The 20672-nt window shown below is 42.8% G+C and overlaps 1 protein-coding gene across 1 annotated transcript; it reads right to left on the bottom strand.

The window, feature by feature from the left end:
- Positions 1-6019: 6019 nt before the first annotated feature.
- On the bottom strand, positions 6020-9726 carry LOC104429947 (G-type lectin S-receptor-like serine/threonine-protein kinase At2g19130). The gene has a single exon (XM_010042741.3). It carries the CDS (start codon positions 9531-9533, stop codon positions 7047-7049), a length of 2487 nt encoding a protein of 828 aa, XP_010041043.1. The 5' UTR covers positions 9534-9726; the 3' UTR covers positions 6020-7046.
- Between the last annotated feature and the right edge of the window lie 10946 nt (positions 9727-20672).

Here is a 20672-nt window from a genome sequence, read left to right as displayed (position 1 = left end):
CAGGGTGAATCCTTTAGAGAACTTGTCGGATGGAATTTTGATGGCTTGGAGGCAGCAAATTCACTAAGAGAAACAAGGTCAACTTGGGAAATCGATCTCAGTGAATCATCATCCTCTTCCTCTTTTAGCATGTCCCCCAAATCATCAGCCACAAAATCTGAGTCATCAAAATCGTGATCATTCATCAAATTTTCAGATGTCATTTAAGCCTTCCTTGCAATGCTAGATCTTACACCAGGAACAACTCCATAAATTACCATTTTTTTCTTTTTTTTTTGAATTGTCTTGAACACTATGATCCATCTGTCCATGATCAAATTCCAGTGAAACCAAAATAGCCAATTGCCATGCAAATCCAACATGTCCTTAAATACTATAGGACCAGCAGAACTTTTCCCAAAAGACTCAGATCGTCGAGTTCTCTCTTCCTTGACAAGAGGCAAATCTTCACCTTTACTCTTGCTTCAAGCATAGCTTCTCGCTTGTGAACGATTTGATGCTTTGCTGATGTCGGGGGAGGGCTTAGTGTTTTTTTTTTCTTTAAATCAAAGAAGTCAGGGGACGAACTACGCAAGAGGGTTTTCTAATGGCGCCCTTCGTCTACCTGAAAAGAGTTGGAAGCTCTGGTCGAAGACCTTGAAGCCACTGCTACTGAATTGAGAGGAGTTGACGAAGACAACTTACGATTAAGAAAAGGCTTCTTCATCTGGTAGCTCCTAGAACACCATCATTTGGATATGCTTCAACTTCCTCCTCTTCACTTTGAACAAGATCAGTTTACTTCTCCTTCACTTTTGGCCGCATATTGAGTGATCTCAGCCTCTCAGTACGTTGACAAGTACTAAAGAGTTATTAACGTCTCTCTGCTGCATTAGGAAAGTTGGCCCTCATTTCAGCTCAACTTCACTCAAGTCACTCCTGCATGGCTTTCAGTTTCGCCTCCTTTCTGCTCTCTCGAATCCCCACCCTTCCCTCAACTTTGCATCTCCTTTCAACATGTAATTTTCATAGAAACTTTCCTCTAGAATCATCAGCGAAACTAAGGTCGGAGAAGTTCCTTCTGAGAGAATTGGCATCCTGATTATCAAACACCTTCATTGATGGATGAGTATGGAAACCCATCACTTTATCTGAGTTCCCTCTTAAGTCAATTGCAAAGTTCTTCTCATGCAGTTTAACAGGAGCTATCTCTTGGACCGTTGATTTCTGGTGCTGCAACACCACTGGTCCTATTCGGGAATCAGCAGGTTTACTCCTTTGAGCAAAGCTGGACTGATCTATGGAAAGGCGAAGATTGTGTTTTGTAAAGAGCTTTTTTTTTTTTTTTTTTTTTTTTTTTTTCATTTTTTAACTCATTAATCTTCATCTCAAGCTCGTTATTGAGCTCCTAGTGCTGAACTTCTCAATATGTCAAAACCATAGTCATAATTTCCATAAACTACACCTATGTTTTTGTCTTGAACTGCTTTAGTAAGAGGATCTCTATGTAAACTCAAAATGCTTTTGAGACAATATAAACTCAAAATGCTTTGCGTCTCACTAGAGGATCCTCCCATTTATGTCCACCACTAATACTTAAAAGATTAACGCGTTAGAGACTATCACACAATCTCGCCACGTCTTGAAAGATCTACCCAAATAGATCATAGCCTAAATTCTGATACCAACAAATGTCACACCCCAATTCAACAGAATAAGGGCATGACACTGCCGTCCTTTCACCAAAGGATGCAACCTCAACATAACCAAAATTCAGCCAAAAGTCAACACACACACACATACGCACACGCACACGACAAAAAAAGGCAATTGGTTATAATATCAGAGTTTTCTATAAACCACCAAAATTAATATATACACCTCCACAAAAAGCTTACTCACAAACTTATCAACTATATATGACTCATATCAAAAAGTCCCTACCACAAAAAGTCCTGCCTAATAATGAATGCTTAGGCCTACTTGCGCCTTGCTGAATAACCTAAAAAAAACAAGTAGATGAGAAGAGTGAGCTATCACGACTCAGCAAGCAACACATTTCTTTCAAGCGGATTGAGAAATCACTATGCGCATTTAAAATGCAACCATAACTCATTCTAAAATAATATATATTCATAACATAAATATGGAAGACACCAATGGTCCAGGTCAATCTCATAAAAACCTGTATCGATGGTCTATTCCATTGATTAATCTCATCAAAACATACGTCGATGATCAATTCCATCGACCAAACTCAAACCACATGTCAATGGTCCACTTCATTAACCAACTAATGCTCAAATGTCTATTCATGGTCATGCGTAACACTTGTGACAATACAACCAAGATTCTCCCTAGTTAGGTCTCCACATATTATTAGTTAGTAGCTTAGCCCACAAGGATATCCTAGACTAGTATGTGTATACCTATACACTGCTTAGGGTCTACAGAGACATTGAGAATTAATCACTAATCACAAATATCCAACATCAGAATGAGAGTCATCTCATAACTTAGGCATTTGATATATAAATTTTAAAGTGTTCTTAAAGAACCACAAGTGTTTGGAAATTCTTTCATAAAAGGGTTTCACAAACCATTTTCAGACAATCATTCAAACTCAATTCAAAGGATAATTATCTCTTTCAATGACAAAATGGCAGTGAAAGCTCGATCCTATTTTTATACAACAAAAGATGCTATTTATTCGCTCATAGCATATATAATCCAATGTTTTTTCTTTTCAAAACATGAGTTTAAATCACAAAGAAGAAATAGTATCACTCACCAGGATCCCTAACAATTAACCGAAAAACAATATCAAAAGGCCAAGTAAAAAAAAAAAAAATTCTTATAATAACTCGCTTATACTAAGCCTATTTTGTCTGCTAGGCATAGCTCGCACGCTAAATTTCGTTGCGCCATAACTTCCTCTACAATATTCCATTTTGAGCCATCTTATAGTTTTCTTGATACACTACAACAACCCCAACTTAGCCGTCCCAAAACCTCACCAAAAATGGCTAAAATTCAAAGCCAAAGCTACTGTTCGATACTGTTCAGTATTGTTCCAGAATGCGTGCCAAAATTGAAAATTCCATTTTGGGCAAACTGTAGGCTCAAATTACAATTCATAAAATGCTATAGCTTCGCAACACTCTAAACTATCATTTCTATCAAAATACGTAGTTCAATAACTCAAAAAACGTATTTCGCCGCAAAAATCTCCAAGAAATTCGAATTTCGAGCCCTAATTGCGATGATTTGTTCGAATAAACGATTATAGGCTTTGATCACCTACCGGCATTGCAAAACGGGGTTAAGCGGCTTGGTGAGGCTTCGGGGTTGTGAGCGCGCCAAAATTTTTCCCTTCCTCCTTTCTTCTTTCTCCTTTCTCTTCTTTTCTATCCTCCCTTTTTTTCTTCCTTTCCCCCGTTTTGTTTATGCCCAAGCCCTCCCTCTCTCTTCTCTTTAAAAACAGCGGAAGCTTCCACTCCTCTCATTCAGCTTCTTTTGTTGACTTTTCAAACCCTCTTCTTTTATTTCTTTCTTTTTTTTTTCCTCAAAGCTCATATATTACATAGAAAGTGTCACGGTTAATCTATCTGCTGTACTTTTTCTCTTACCAATCAAATTTTACTAACATGGATGTTGGAACACATGTATCGTGCTATATTATGCTTACATAGCATGACACCACATAGGTGCTAAATTAGGCAACATAAACATAAAAAGAACAAATGACAATTGAGAGAGAGCTCCATTATGACCCGCCATTACCGTGGGCTCCAACTCTAAGTTAGCATTGGCCATGGCCATTCATGCTCAAGCTCACGGATGGCCATAGCCATGATATCTTTTGGAGCGGCAAAGCTTGAGCCATGACTACTTGATCTTTGAGCATGCGGCGTTGCCGCATGAGCTTTAATCTTGCAGTGTTTTCATTCGCTCGAGTCATGAGCCACGGATCTCATAGACCATAACTACTCAATTGCTAGTCGTGAGTCGGTACGAATAATAGTTTTTGTGGGTTTTTGTTTTCATAATAAAATGAAGAACCTACAGGAGGGAGGGAGGGAGGGATAGTCTATGGGCCCGTTTGGTTCGGTATTTGGAAAGGGCCTTTGGACTCTAAAGGGGTTTGGCCAAATGTAAACGTGCTTGGTTCAATTTTTTGGACAACTTTAGCAAGATACAATTGCTCCAGATGACTCTAAGGGCTTTTAACCAAAGTAGTTTCAGAGGTACTTTGGGAAGTTGCATTTTTGGAATGTGAGTCCCACGGGAACTATTTATCTTCTCCGGGGAAACAAATGGAGGCCGACGACTGCCGGTCAAGGAGTTGCCTGCGCTAGCGACCATTGCTTGAGGGGTCGTTCGACCCTGGCAACCCGCTGCTTGAGGGTCGCGGCCACCATTTGAGGTCATGCGACCTCAGGAGGTGGTCTCCTCGGTTCACGTGAACCATGTGATGATCGCCTGGGTTCGCGTGACCCAGGCGATGATTGCTTGGAGTTCGCGACCTAGGCAACCATTTGGGCCGCACAAACCTAAGTGTTATGACCCGAGACGACCACCTAGGTTGCGAACCCTAGGTGTTGCTTGAGGTTGCACAACCTCAGGCGAGGCTGGTGGTGGCTAGATAAAGCCACCGGTGGCTAGATTAAAAAAAAAATCAATAAAAGTCATATGCAAAATATAGTTTTTACTAAATTGCATTTAAGTTAAAGTTGTTTTGCAATACACTTTAAAATTATAACTTACCAAATATTATTTGCATTTCGAAAGACTCCTTTAACCTAAAGGTATTTGCATTATCCTAAAGATATTTGCCTACCTTTTTTAGAAACACCACTAAATAAAGATATATGCATATTGCACACTTTTTTATTGCTGAAGGAAGTCAAGACATCATAATAGCACCTCTAGCACTAGAGAAGGATCCACGATTAGAGTAAAATAACTGCAGCAAAAAAAAGTGAAACAATGCGTCAGATCGAAAAGTATTTAAGAATTGTGTACAAGAAAAGGAAAAGAAAAAGTGGCAATGGTAGAAAGGAAAAACAAATGAGGGGAAGCTTGGAAGAACTTAGGGGATTATGTTACTACAAAGGTCCACTGGATTAGCCTTGATATGGATGGATTATGAATTAAAAATAAAAGCTAGGCCTTCTAAAACAATTTCCCGTTGCAATGGAAAATATTGTTTGGATCAACCTGATTGAAATGAGAATTCAATAAATTTCCCACTTGAACAAAGTGGAGATTTTTAACGAGCAACATTGAGATAACGAATTTGGTTTTACAAAACTTTTAAAGCAATGTCACAAATATTAAAGGGTAAGCAAAAAACAAATGAATGGAAGCACTGTCGCAACCTCCTTTTTCGGCACCCGATTATGCGCAAGTGCTTGTGGAGGCTAATGGTTTGGCTAAATCTATTAGGCTTAGCTTGGGCTCTCCCAAGCTCACTCAATGGTTTGATATTGTTTGCTTATAAGTTAATTTTAAAATGTAGTCGTCACTAATCAATTTATGATGGATTGATTAGAAACTCAAGCGAAATATTGGGAGGCACACTAGAAAAACTGAGTTCGGGGACTCGATTACACTAGTTAATCACTAATGCCATTCCAATACCTAATCCTATTTAAACCTAAGGTTTTTTGGATTCTCGAGGGATTTTCCATGTGTGGAGGAAAAACATTGGTCTTTTTCTATTTTTTCAACATAAAAGTGATTATTGGATTTTTTTTTTGGTCTTTTTTGAAGATATAAATCATTTTTTGGCTTTTTCTGATTTTTTTTTGGAAAATTGTGTAAAACATAGGATATTTTGGGATTTTTTTATTTTCTGAAAATAATAATAATAATTTATTTTATTAAAATATTATTATAATAATATATTTAAGAAACGACCCCGGTCGGATCCCCGGGTTGGGTCCGACCCGGGTCGTCCACCCAAGACCCGGACGGCCTGCAACGCAGGCCCGGCCCGGGATTTTTTCTTTTCTTAAAACATAAAAGCCCAAACGATTTGGCCCGTTTTCATATATAAAAAAAAAAAAAACTACAGCCTAAAGGCTACCCGGCCCACGAGTACAAACCCAACCCAGGCGGAACCTTACCCGAACGACGACTCGGGTTCGACCCGACTCAGTGGCCGACACTCGAATCCTAAAAAACCTACCCGATCGACGACCCGGTTCCGCCCGACTTCGACCCGCCTTCTCCCTCGCCGCTGGAGCCCTCGAGATCTGATGATCCGCGGCCGAGGTGGCCGAGCTCGTCTTGGTCCGAGCTCGGGCCTCTGCCGGCACTGCCTTGACCTCCGTCCGGCTGGCCGTTGCAGCAGATCCCGTCGCTTGTCGCCACCCGTCACCGCCGGTCACTGCAGATCCGGCGCTCGCCTGGGATTTCCATCGAACGCCTGGCGGGCACCGGTTGTGGAGGACAAGGCGGACCCCTTCGGGCTCGGGATCGCGACAGGGCTCCGAACAGGCGAACAGCGGGGACCGGCGGGAAGGGAGACTACGGACGGTCGGGGGCCGGAACTCGCGTGAAGCCGGCGGCTGCGAGTCCCGGCCCGACGACCCCAGCACGCACAAACAAACAAACAAAAAAAAGGCGGACAACCCTAGCTCACCGCAACAGGGGATGCAGCGTCGGGTGGGTGGTCCGGTGGGCCGTCGACGGCGTCCGAGCCTTTTTTTCTCCCTACAACTCGCAGATCTGGGTGCCTTCTCCCCCTCTCTCGCTCGCACTCTCTCCCTTTCGGGCTCGTGGAGATGACAGTTTTCGATGCTAACTACCAATCTCACCTGGGATCTCAAAAAGCAAACAACAGATCATTATATAGAATGAAGGGTCTTTACAACTGGTCTGGCCGCGCACTTATTCCAAGCTTGCTTGTATCTATGTGCAACGTAAATAGCTAGGGGAAAAAGCCCCAAGAAAGCCGATCCCCAAAGGCTGAGATTCGCTCTTGACTACAGAAAAAGCAGAGGAGCATATGCACTATCTAACTGAAGCACTTCTTGTACTAAGCGTTTATCTTATCATCCTCAAGACTCAGACTTCGTCGAAGATGAACTATTTGGGTTCTGCAAGGAAGAAGTTGAGGTGTTACTATTCGTCTGGGAATTCTGGTTCGATGATGACGACTCAGTGAAGAAAACTACATGCTCCTGATTATCAAGAAGCAGTTGAAGGGCTCTCGGTACCTGGGGCAGGTTCACATCCAACAACCCTTCGAGTACTTGAACAACCAGCCCCATCGATGGCCTGTGAGTTTCCTCATCTTGGACACACCAGCAAGCAACTCTGCATATCCTATTTAGCTCTTCAGTATCAGCGTTTTTCTCCAAGTCTGGGTCCAAAAGATCAAGCAGGTCACCTCCTTCAGCTATCTTGCTAGCAGCCCATGTTGGGAAGAACTCGATGGCCCCATTTTCCGATAGCTCTAAGTTCCTCCTTCCCGACACAAACTCAAAAAGCATCATCCCATAGCTATAAACATCAGCTTTTACTGTTATGGCCACTCCAGAGATCCACTCCGGCGCAAGATACCCTCTTGTGCCTCTCATGGTTGTCAACACCCTGCTGAAATCTCGGCCAACAAGCTTTGCCAGGCCAAAATCTGCCACTTTTGGATAGAATTCAGCATCTAGAAGGATGTTCTCTGGCTTGATGTCACAATGTATGATGCAATCTCTGCACTTCTCATGGAGATAAGCCAGACCTCGAGCTATTCCCAAAGCAATTTGGTACCTCATTTTCCAATCCAAGGTCTTCGAGTCCTTTCTATGAAAGAGATGATAGCCCAAGGAACCATTTGTCATGAAATCATAGACCAACAGCCTCTTGTCACCTTCAGAGCAGAATCCGCGAAGCCTGACAAGATTCACATGCTGGATAGTGCCGATTGTGCTTACTTCCGTTCGGAATTGCTTCTCACCTTGGCTTATGCTTTCAAGCTTCTTGACCGCTATTCGACTTGAATCAGGTAAAGTTCCTTTGAAAACTGAACCGAACCCACCCCCACCCAACTTCTCTGAGAAATTCTTTGTTGCTACTTGCAACTCCCGGTATGTAAAGACTATCAGTGAACCCTCCACTATTTTTGTTGTTACAGTTGCCCCTCTCCTCCATCTCCAAACGGCAAACGAGACAATGGCTAATATCGTTACCGCGGCACCAACAGACCCTACCACTGTTGCAGTTACATTACTCTTCTTGCTGGGATCCTTAATTTCGGAGGCAGCAAGCCGGACATAGAAACTCCTTCCAGAGGTAGTGCCTTGTTTGAGCTGTTCCACATTGAAGAGATCCCCGATCCAGATTGAGCAGGCATTTTTCTCGAAAGCATAAGCCGTGCAAGAGCAATTGCTCAAACAAGCAGTTCGGCATTCCTGATCGCTCCCTGCAACTAAAGATTGAGGAGCATCACGCAATTTCATGTTAGACATAGGCCAGAAACGGTCTTTCTCTGCATTTGCTGCACAATTTAAGTTTGAATTCCTCTTGCAACCACCAGACCAATCACTCCGATTCCAATCCATTGGAGAGCTTATGCTAAATCCCTGCAAGCAGCTGCACGAATCTTCGCTCTGCTCGCTGCAAACACTGAAAGGCCCACAAAGTCTATACACCTTGCATTGTTGGGGGGGCTGAGACCAGAACATGGTCCACGCCTGGGAAGAAGGCAACCAGGAATACTGCTTGTTCTGCCCAGAAATATCCATCACAAGCCTTGATGTGGTGTTGAAGGAGATTTTGATTGAATAGGTGAAGTAGCTCTCGTTCTCATTGTCCACATATTTGAAATCGTAAATATAGTTCAATCTCATTTCAGGGACCAAAGAGAAAATTTTCGTCTGATTGTCCCACGCCCCACTAGTCCAGTAATTCTTAGACCTATTCCACCATATGTAGTACTCACCGTCACTGGACGGCTGGATACGGAGAGAGAACAAACCTGTCGAAGGGTCCTCGGCGTTCTTCCATGATGTCAAGTGCTGACTTGTGTTTTTGCGCTTGTCGATCCCTAATTTGGCACCGGGAAGCCACGTGTGCGTCGGGTGATCAAAGCTCTGCCACAGAGTCACGGAAGAATTCGGCGCTGCTTTGAGAGCAAAGTTGCCGTCGTCCTCAAGAACCGCCACCATGGAGCTCGATCCAGATGAAGAAGGAGTCAGATCCGTGGACCAAACGGGGACTTCGGAGTTGTTAACAATCACAAGATTGCCACCCGAGACCTTCAGCTCAGTAGATTGCCTGTCAGTGATAGGGTTGTCTCGGTTGGCGACCCAGACGACGGTTTGCACGCTGATTTTGCTGTACCAGATGCCTATGTAGGAGTACGTGGAGTTACCCGGCGAGAAGAAGCCAAGCGTAAAGTTGCCACCCGAGGAGGTTAAGGTTTGATTACCAGATATAGATCGATTCGCATCGAGCTTGTCTGTGCCAAGACAGAGGTGGGTGTACAGAGATGAGCAAAGCAAGAAAATTGGGAGTATGAACCACCACGGACTACTGTTTTTGCTATCCATGGCTGTACCATATAGGGTTTGAGCGGACAGGTGTAGAAACAAGATTCACAGGGAAAAGTATATATACCCGTTTGTGCTTGGAGCGAGGGCGAGGTAAGAGATCTCAAAAAAGAACGGGTCAAGAAACGCGCAAAGTACCGTGTGGAAACTTCAATTGAGACTAGCGCATTGTCATGGAGTACATAGAAGCATTTAAGCAGGCATCATACCAGTGGACAAGGATGGGCATATCCCGGAGTGAAGAAGACGCTAGTGATGCAACTTGGACATGTCCTCGTCATACATTGGAATATCATGCAATGAAAACACTCAAACTTGACATCGGACATTTGAGTGATAAGCAGGACTTTAAAAATAGTTTTACCAGCATCAGTCAAAGGAACAAATCCAAGTGTCAAAGTCATTCATATATTTGAAAAGCTGGACCGACAAGGTTTGATTTTCAGGTAGCATTGTCCAATATTCTTATGGTCCCTACTCTTGTCTAAGGTAGACTTGAGGTCAGTATCTTCAACAAAATGTGCTCATTCCACGCATGCTGAGCTGACCTGTTCATCGAGGGACTAAACTCTAGAGCGACGCATTGATTTATTCCCCCAATTCATATATATGTAACATCATGGTTGTGTGCCTTTACTGGAAAAACCTGATAGACTTTGTCCTGATCATTGATGTTGGCGTGAAGAGACCTGTCTGGTTGGACTTGGAGCGATAGGTAATTGGCGTTGTGTCCATTATAATCTTTTACTGTTTTATCAATTCCTATACATATGCCACTTTCTTTATGGGATCAGATTTACCAGTGCCCCTTATATTTTTGCCCGAAAATCAAAATCCCCTCTACTTTTTAAAGCATCTCTCTATAATTTAAAAGTGTGGTAAAAGCCACCAAAAACCTTAAACTATGACTATTGTGAAATATTTACCCCAAACTTTTTTTTTTGTAATATCAAAAATCCCAAACTTTTACCTACGTGACACATTTATCTCAAAATGTTGTAGTGTCACACATTTACTCCACACTTTTGTTTTGTGACGTAAAAAATCCCAAACTTTTCTTTTGTGACATCAAATACCTCGACCTTTTTTCTATGACACCAAATTTTTGGGGTAGATGTGTGACTTGACTATAAGTCAGGGGTTTTTGGTGTTGCAAAACTAAAGTTTAGGGTTTTGATATTACAAAAGTATAAGTTTGGGTTTTTTGGTGTCGAAAAGAAAATTGGGGAAATGTATTACTACATGTGTACGAGTTTATGATTTTTTATGTTACAAAAAAAAAAAAAAAGAATAAATGTGTCACAATTGATAAAATTTGAGATTTTTTTGTGGCTTTTTCCCTTAGAAGTAACACCACTAATCATTCAATTGTACTTTTTTCTCTTGCCATTCAATTTTTATGAACAAGATGCCAGCATACCTATTGTGTGGTACTCCACTCATATAATTATTTTAGGAAAAACAGGTGCTAAATTAGGCAACATAAACATTAAAAAAAAAAAAAAACGGGCACAATTACGAGAGAGCTCCATTATGACCCACCATTACCATGAGCTCCAACTCGAAGTTAGCATTGGCCATAGCTATTCAAACTCAAGCTCGCAGATGGCCATGGCCACAATGTCTATTTGAGTCACAAAGCTTGAGCCATGGCTACTTGATCTTTGAACTCGTGGCGTTGCCACACGAGCTTTGATCTTGTAGCGATCATATTTGCTCAAGTCATGAGCCACAGAGCTCACGGCCCATAGCTACTCAATTGCTTGTCGTGAGTCGATACAAATAATAGTGTTTTTGCATTAGTATAGGCAATATGTCTTGTGGGTTTTTGTGTTCGTAAAATGAAGAACCTAAAAAGGAGAGAGAGAGAGCCTACATTTGGAGAAAGAAAGAAAAATCCTTAACAAATAAAATAAAAATTCACGTCAGAAAATAGCTAATAGTGTTCCAACACAGGGATGACCAATGGCACTTAAGTGCAAGAACAATTTCGAATAAAAAGAAATGTAAAATCACTGAAAACTCTAAATTATATTTATTGTGATATATTTATCCCAAACTTATTTTATGACACCAAAAACTCCAAATTCATACTTATTTTGCATATTTACTCTAAACTTATATAATGTGCCACCCAAAACTTCAAATTTGTATGATGTGACATATTAACCCCAAAAAAATTGATGTTATAGAAAAAAAAATTTAAGGTAAATGTGTCACACGGGTATAAATTTAGAGTTTTTGGTGTCACCATAATGGTTTAGAATAGCTTTGGACATTTGCACAAATCCGGAGTACTGTTCACGGGGTTTCTCTCTTCGGGCGAACCTGTTCCTGTTTCGTGCATTCTTGTGCTCCTGGCCCAGGGTCTGTTGACTGGTGGTTGCGGCCGTTACTCGGTGGAAAGTGGCGCCTTCCACCCCTCTTTGAACCCCTCTTCCGCTGACCCTAGTATGTCCTTCCCTCTCGGTTCGCATGGCTTCGTTGGTTAGGGTTTTCGCCTGCTGATCTGTTGCAAGTTTGATGTCTGGGTTGGATTGTGAGGAGGATAACCCCCATGTTGTGGATGAGGGAATGGATTCCCGTGGGAAATCCCCTTTGATTGGGGATGAAGGCCCCTCTTCGACCTTGCCTTTGGATTCTCGGAATGCCGTTACTATTCCTTCTGATGGAAAAGTCTAGCGACCATCCCGTGCGTCTGTAGATGTGCGGCCTATGAACAGGGGAAGGTCGAGTTCAAAGAGGCCTATTGGCCGAAGTAATTCAAGGAATCCCCAGCAGAAGTCTTGGGTGGCTGTGGCCCAGACGGTTGCAAAGGGCTATGACTTGGTTTATACACCTCCTACTTTAGTGAACAATAAGCCTGTCATCGAAATCATAGATCAGAACTTAGAAGATGTTGATCCAAAGATGCATCAGTGCCTTATGGGTCATTTTATTGGCTGTAGGTTACCGTTTAGAGTTGTGGAAGAAGCTCTTAAGAAGCTATGGGGGCCGAACTTGTTTGAAGTTATGTCAAATAGCAAGGGACTGTTTATGTTCCACATTCTGGATAGAGACTTTCACAGGAATGTCCTCGAAGGTGGGCGTGTCACGGTTGCTAATGTTCCCCTCATCCTCCAGCAGTGGACTCCGGGTCTTGAGCTGAGGAAGAAAAACCATCCCACATTGCCTGTATGGATTCGACTATCCAATCTACCTTTCTCCTGTTGGTCGGCTCAATTCATAGGAGAGGTTGCAAGTGCGGTTGGTAAACCTGTTTATGTTGATCAGTGAATTGAACAACTTAAGAGCCTTTCTTTCGCTCGAGTTTGTGTTGAAATTGCAGCAAATCAAACCTTTGATGAGGTGATAGAGACAACTTACAATGGTGAAAAATATGAGATAGGAGTTGAGTTTGAATGGAAACCTTCGGCTTGCGCTATTTGTGGTGTCTTCGGGCATAATTGTGTAGGGAAATTTTTTCCAAAACCCAAGGATTCTGCTGCTGCGGTAGCTCGTCATGTTGTTGAGGCACTACCTCGTTCTCGTGTAAAGGGAAGTTCACAGCAGATCAATGAGGACTCGAGGTCTTCAGCAGTTGCTGCAGATGACCCGTCTGTGGAGGGCAGTATAGTGCCTGTAAAGGAAACAACCCTGGTTGCGAAGCTTGTGCAATAAGAGGCAGTGGACCATGGAATCTCAGCTTTAGGGGTGATTTCTGGTGTCTCGGGATCTCATGAAGCTGAAAGCCTACAGGCTGATCTTAATTATGTGTTACCTCATGTCTCTAATCTTGAAGAGGCCGGCTAGAAATAGGTAAAACCGAAGAAGAAGAAGCAACAGTTCTCAATAGATGCTGCCTCATTTGAGTTGTCCTCGCCGGGTGATGGGAGGCAATTCCTAAAACTTAAGGAAGTTAGGCCTTTAGAGTCTGTGCAGCAAAAGAAATACCCTAAAGGACCCTCGAAAGCTGTGGGCAAGGATGGCACCAGCCATTCCTCACAAGCTGCAGGTGATGTTGATCATTCCACTGCTACTCCTTCTTCCACTCAGGAAGATGAGATTTGCGATCAAGTCTGTTAAAGCTCCCTCGAGTCTTGCTGAGGGATCCATCCAGGAGCAGCTGTTACAGATTCGCCCTGATCCCCCTGACTTGTTACAACCGGGGACTTCAAAGACGACTAAGTCAAGTCATAAAGCCTACAAGCGGAGGTAGGTTCTCTCATTCCTTTTTGATGTTTTTTGGATTCTGGAATGTGAGAAGAATCATGGACCTTGTGCGAAGGGCCAAAGTAACGAAGCTTGTTGCTGTAAATAAGTTGAGCCTTATAGGCCTTTTTGAGACGAAAGTCTTGGAGCAGCTGTTTGATTCTATTTCATCCTCCATTCTAAGACGATGGCGTTGGACTGCTAATTATGACTATGCTCTTAGAGGCAGAATCTGGATTGGATGGAACCCAAATTCCGTTGATTTTGATGTGATCTCCCTTAATGACCAAGCCATCCATGGTTGTTTAAATATGAGTTTGTCCAACTTCACTTGCTGCGTTTCTGCTATATATGGTGAGCACACCTTTGTGCATCGGAGGCCTCTTTGGGATGATCTTATCTTTTGTGATGAGCTCTTTCAAGATTCTGCTTGGTTAGTTATGAGTGACTTTAATGCAATCAAAGATCTTTCTGACCGCTTTGATGGCTCTAATGCTTGGATCCCCTGTTTTGATGAATTCAAACTTTGTTTGGATCAAACGGAACTTGAAGATCTCAGGTACTCAGGCCTCAGATTCACATGGTCAACTTCGGCGGGAGAAGCTAGGAAGATGCGAAAAATCGACAGAGTTTTTGTGAACTCTAAGTGGAGGATGGACTTTTCTTATTCATAGGCGTCATTTCTCAATCTTGGAATTTCAGATCACACCCCTATGATTGTTAGGGTTATTGATCTGCGGCCAAGGAGAAAGCCTTTTAAGTTTTTCAATTTCTGGGTTGATCATCCGGATTTCCGGTCTATAATCTCTCATGCATGGATTAGTCAGGTTCGGGGTGTTCTGATGTTTAGACTTGTTTCTAAGCTAAAGTTGGTGAAAGCCCGCCTAAAGGATCTTAATATGGAAGCCTTCTCGGATATCTCACAGAGAACCCTTCAAGCGAGGGAAAACTTGCGTTTTACTCAGATGCTCCTTCAGTCGGATCCTGAAAATATCCCGCTTGCTGAACTTGAAAGAGGTCAGCGGAGTGCGTTTATTGACCTTTGTCGTCAAGAAGAATCATTTTACAAGCAAAAATCCAGAATTAGATGGTTGAAGGAAGGTGACCGTAACACGAGATTCTTCCACAACTATGTCAAAGCTAGATGCCTCAACAACCGAATTCTCTCGGTTAAGGACTCTACAGGTGTGGTTGTTTTGGATCTTGTTTTGGTGCCTAAAGTTTTCCTATCCTTCTTTACGAATCTCCTTGCCCCTCGGGTCAATGTGGCTAAACCAGATCTTTAAGAACTGAATTCTCTTATTCCGAGGCCGTTGATGGAGGGCCAGGTATGTTCTCTAGCCTCACCGGTGTTTGATTTGGAAGTTAAGAATACTTTGTTCTCGCTTACCAAAGGAAAGGCCCTTGGTCCAGATGGTTTTACAGTAGAATTCTTCAAGAATAACTGGAATATTGTGGGATCCTTAGTTACTAAGGTGGTGCAAGATTTCTTCTCCTCGGGCTTTCTTCTAAAGGAAGTCAATGCGACTATCCTAGCCCTTATCCCTAAGGTGCCGAATGCTTGTGAAGTGAATGACTTTAGACCAATTGCATGCTGCAATACTATCTACAAGCTTATCACTAAAATATTGGCCAATTGAATAGCACACTGTACTTCGGGATCTTATCGATCCTATCCGAGAATGCATTTCGTTAAAGGAAGAAGAATTAGGGATAATATCTTATTGGCCCAAGAGTTGTTTGCAGGTTTTCACCTTGACCCATATCTTCCAAGATGTGTGGTAAAGGTGGATTTCCGTAAGGCATATGATACCGTTGATTGGGATTTCCTAGAGCTCACACTTACAGCTTTTTGATTTCCTCAGTGGATCATCACTCGGATTATGGCTTGTATTCGCACACCCAGGTTCTCTATCTCTATTAATGGGGAGCTTCATGGCTTCTTCCCGGGAGGCAGAGGCCTTAGGTAGGGCAACCCAATGTCACAGTATCTGTTTACTTTGATCATGGAGATTTTCTCAGGCATTTTGAACCGAAGGTCCTCGGCCAAGGAGTTCAAATATTTCTGGAGATATAAATCTTCCAAGCTTACGCATCTGTTTTTTTGCAAACAATGTGTTTCTTTTTTGCCAAGCGGATTGGAAGTCGGCTACGATCCTGAAAAGAAGCCTCGACATTTTCTCTTCTTGGAGTGGACTTCTTCCTAACAAAAAAAAGAGTGACATTTTCCTTTTGGGAGGTGATCCTTCTCTACGTAGCAGAATCCTCCTGGCCTTTGGTTTCCAAGAAGGAAAACTCCCGATTCGGTACCTTGGAATGCCGATCATTTCTATGAGGTTGAGCAAGGGAGATTGTGTTCAGCTAATTGACCGCATCACCTCGCGAGTCCGTTCCTGGTCTCACAGATTTCTCTCCTTTACGGGGAGACTCCAGCTTATAAGGTCAATGCTTCATGCAATTCAATTGTTTTGGGCTAGTGTTTTCACTTTGCCGGCTTCGATAATCTTGGGGATTGAGAATATTCTACGTAGATTCTTGTGGAAAGGCACTTCTTTGGCCACGGGAGGTGCGAAAGTCGCTTGGGCGGATATTTGTTTGCCTAAAGAGGAAGGGGGCTGGGTATTCGATCTATTAAGGATTGCAACAAAGGCTCAATGCTGAAATATATTTGAATTTTGTTCACTGATAAGGAATCGTTGTGGTGCCACTGGATTCACTCCAACTTCTTAAACAAGCATAACTTTTGGGTTGCCCAGCCTTCAGTTTGTGCTTGGAGCTGGAAGAAAATTCTTCATTTAAGGGGCCCATTCAGGCAGTCGTTCGGGTGGGAGGTCAATAATGGCTGCTCTATTTCCTTGTGGTTTGATAATTGATTGCCCAGTGGCCCTCTCTATCTAAAGGTTCCTGAGCATTTTGTGTCTGATCCCGACGTTCCTGCTAGGGCGACTGTGGCGTCTCTCTATTCGTACACTGGCGGGTCTTGCAAACGGCGTCTGGAGGATCTTGGGTTTTCTTTTCCATCTCTCTCGGCTGGCAGTGATCGCTTTGTGTGGCATCAACATGCTTCAGGTTCTTTCTCTGTGGCCTCAGATTGGAATTTTATTAGAACTTCTAAAGCAAGAGTTCCGTGGACCTCCTTTGTGTGGGACAAGGACTTAGCCCCTCGGTTTCAATTTCTTTTGTGGCTCACCACTAAGAAACGTTTGCCTACCTAGGCGTTTTTGCTCTCTTATGGAAGAATTGACTATTCGGTGTGCACTTTTTGCAATTCTCAGCCGAACTCTATTGACCAATTGTACTTTGGCTGCAATTTTCCAGCGACTTTAGTTTACTTATGGGCTATCATATGCAATCTACCGTGGAGAAATGGCACTTGGGAAGAAAACCTTGATTGGGCCCGGAAGTTCCTTGCTGGTAAGGACTTCTTTCATAGTCTCTCTCGGTATTCCTTTGGTGCTCTGTGCTATCTTATTTGGAAGAAAAGAAATGTCATGATTTTTCGAGGGGATTCATTGGATATTCCCACTTTGAAGAACCGTTTGATTAGGATGGTTAAGAAAAAGACCCTTACTTATAGATATGTGCCTGACACTCCAAGGAATCGGCGCTTACAGAGAGGTTGGGGTTTCGACCCAACCATCTTCGCGTAAGATTGCAGGTCTTTAGTTGAATCGTCATTGCTTCCTTTTGGTCCTAGTCTCAGTCGCTTCTGGCCTTTGTGTTCCTGCCTTGCGCAATTTCCCTCTTCGGTTTCACGGGCGTCCTTGGAGGTTTATGGTTGAAGCTGGTGGATGGGTAGTTCTTCGTGTCCTACCTTGTGCTCTCCCCCTCGACTTCCCTGGTGTCCTTGGAGGTTATGTGGCCAAAGTTGTTGGCTGGGCAGTGTTTGTTATAGGTTGTGCTTTCGCCTTTTATGGCTTTTACGCGGCTCCCTCCCACTCTTGTGCTCTTGCATCTAGAGTGTAAGCTTTTGGTGCCGTTTCTTGTACATTTGTTCAAAGCTATCAATATATTCTTACCTTTACAAAAAAAAAAAAAAATGGTTTAGAATAAATGTACCACAATCGACAAAGTTTGGAATTTTTGTGATTTTTTTCCTTAAAAAAAATTAAAAGAATGACTTTGATTGTTGAGCAAAAGTAGAGAGACCATTTATCAATGCCTCGATCTTTTAAATTATTGTGGAATCTAACTGATTGAACAATAAAATAGACAAAATAAGAAAATAAATTGGACACCAAATTTAAATGATTTTGTCGATGTGACATATGTCCATAGGGAGAGCAGTAAAGAATTCAACTCTAGATCAAGCAATCCAATGAAAATTACAGCCATACTCAAGTTACTCAAACACTCTCATGCTTTCCAAACTCCAATTATACTCAATAATTCACGCAGCATTTAGTCTTACAATTCCTCACGAAATAATTCCTTAATCTCAAAAAATGAATTAAATAAATCCTCACAAGATTTAATTGAGTCCAACACATAAGCTATTAATGTTATTCCATGAAGAACCCACTACCAAACCTCCGGTGCCAATTGACCGTCACTAACAAATATAGAACTTCCCTTGACATTCACTAAAAACTACACTTTTAATATTTCTTCATAACCAACAAGTAATCCACAATTGTATATTTATATTTAGGGTAATTTCATAATAAATTATGAACTGGTATACTTATAATAAATTTATCTAAAACTTTGATATACTTATAACAAATTTACCATCTATTAATTTCCTTCAAATTTTGTCATCAAATTATTGAATTGAATGACATTTGTCAATTAATGTTGTATCAGTTTGAGATTTTACTCTCTATTTGTGACGAATGTGCTAGTTTGAGATTATTTCTTTTTAAAAAATTTCTTTAAGTTGAATTTATCATAAGTGTACAAATTTGGATTTTTTATGGTAAAAAAATTTAGATATTGGTAAATTTGTTATAAATATGTCAATTTTGGATTTTTCAATGTGTTATTCCGTAATATAATATAAGCCAAGTTGACCAATTGAAGAAGGAAACCCGGTCCAACTCCGATCTTTCTTGTTCAGCGTTTTTCAAGGTGTTATTCCGTATTATTGTCCAGAACTGCAACGCAGGCCCGGCCAAGGATTTTTTCTTTTTTTAAAACATAAAAGCCCAAACCGATTTGGCCCGTTTTCATTATAAAAAAAAAAAGAAGCTACAGCCTAAAAGGTAAAGGCTACTCGGCCCACGCGTACAAACCCAACCCAGGCGGAACCCTACCCGAACGAAGACCCGGGTCCGACCTGACTCATTAGCCGTGACCCGAATCCAAAAAACCTACACGATCAACGACCCGAATCTGCCCGTCTTCTCCCCTATGAAGCACGGACACGTTGTCCATGCTTCCGTGTCGTGTCCGACACGTGTCGGAGCTTGTCGGACACGTCGACACGCTCGGACACGGTCGGACACGCGGTCAACTTTTATTGACATGCGTGTCGACGCGTGTCCGGAAGACTAATGGAGGGTGGAGGCGAGGGAAGGCGAGGGAGCAGAGGTCGCGAGCGCCGGCGAGACGAAGCGACGAACGGACCACCGTGACGGCGAGAGACGGCTAGAGAAAGAAGAGAGAAGGCAAACTTCCGCCGGCGAGACGAAGCCACGAACGGACCACCGCGACGGCGAGAGACGGCCAGAGAGGTGAGGGCCGCCACTGTTGCGATGGATCGGCGACGAGAGGAAGAGGAGAGGAGGGAAAGGGGTCGTGCGGCGCGGCAAGGAGGATAGGAAAAGGAAGGCTCAGCGGCTCGCTAGGGTTTTTTATAAAGAAATCCAAAAAATAAGAAAGGAGGTCTGATGGCGTGAGAGAGGGCCGGGGAGTCAAGTGGGGGAGGGAAAAATTAAAATAAACGTGGGGTGGAGGGAAAAGGAGGAACGAAAGAAGAGTTGGATTTTGGGGATTATTTTTTTAACCGGAAAATTAAATAAATAAAATTAAAAAATGATTTCGAAAAATAAAAATGTTAAATTTTGAATAATGATAAATTTTGGTTATGGTAGAAAATCATGGATTTGTTTAGATAAATTGATTTTAATTTCTTATTAATTTTTAGTTTCATCGATAACTTTTGTTAAAATTACAAAAACATTTTGCATTAATTATGAATATATCTTTCGAATTTCAAATGAATTGATTTGTTAATATTATTAGTATAAATTTATTATAGGCTCTTTTTTTAATTAATTAATTATTTATGAATTTGAATCAAATTAATTAAAAATAAAAATATTCATTTAATATACAATGTGTCGCAACGTGTCGAAATTCTCTATTTTTTAGAAATGACGTGGCGACGTGTCGTGTCGTGTCGGACACTCATGTCGTGTCCCGTGTCGGTGCTACCTAGCTTCTCCCTCGCTGCTGGAGCCCTTGAGATCTGACGATCTGCAACGGAGGCGGCCGAGCTCGTCTCGGTCCAAGCTCGGGACTCCACCGGCACCGCCTTGACCTCCATCCGGCCGGCCGTTGCAGCCTATTCCGTCACCTATCGCCACCCGTTACCGCCGGTCACTGCAGGTACGACGCTCGCTTGGGATTTCCATCGAACGACTAGCGGGCACCGGTTGAGCAGGACAAGGCAGAGCCCTTTGGGCTCGGGATCGCAACAAGGCTTCGAACAGGCGAACAGCGGGGACAGGCGGGGAGGCAGACTACGGACAGTCGGGGGCCGGAACTCGCGTGAAGCCGGCGGCTGCGAGTCCCGGCCCGACGACCCCAGCACGCACAAACAAACAAACAAAAAAAGGAGGACAACCCTAGCTCACCGCAACAGGGGATGCAGCGTCGGGTGGGTGGTCCAGTGGGCCGTCGACGGCGTCCGAGCCATTTTTTCTCCCTGCAACTCGCGGATCTGGGTGCCTTCTCCTCCTCCCTCGCTCGCACTCTCTCCCTCTCGGGCTCGTGGAGATACAG

The sequence above is a fragment of the Eucalyptus grandis genome, chromosome 1 (assembly GCF_016545825.1).
Source record: "Eucalyptus grandis isolate ANBG69807.140 chromosome 1, ASM1654582v1, whole genome shotgun sequence".
NCBI lineage: Eukaryota > Viridiplantae > Streptophyta > Magnoliopsida > Myrtales > Myrtaceae > Eucalyptus > Eucalyptus grandis.
The sequence above is the reverse complement of the archived record's forward strand: the minus strand, read 5'-3'. Positions and strand labels throughout refer to the sequence as shown.

What these genes read in the sequence shown, in the direction of transcription:
- LOC104429947 (XM_010042741.3), bottom strand. Translation starts at nt 9,533, where the DNA reads ATGGATAGCAAAAACAGTAGTCCGTGGTGGTTCATACTCCCAATTTTC.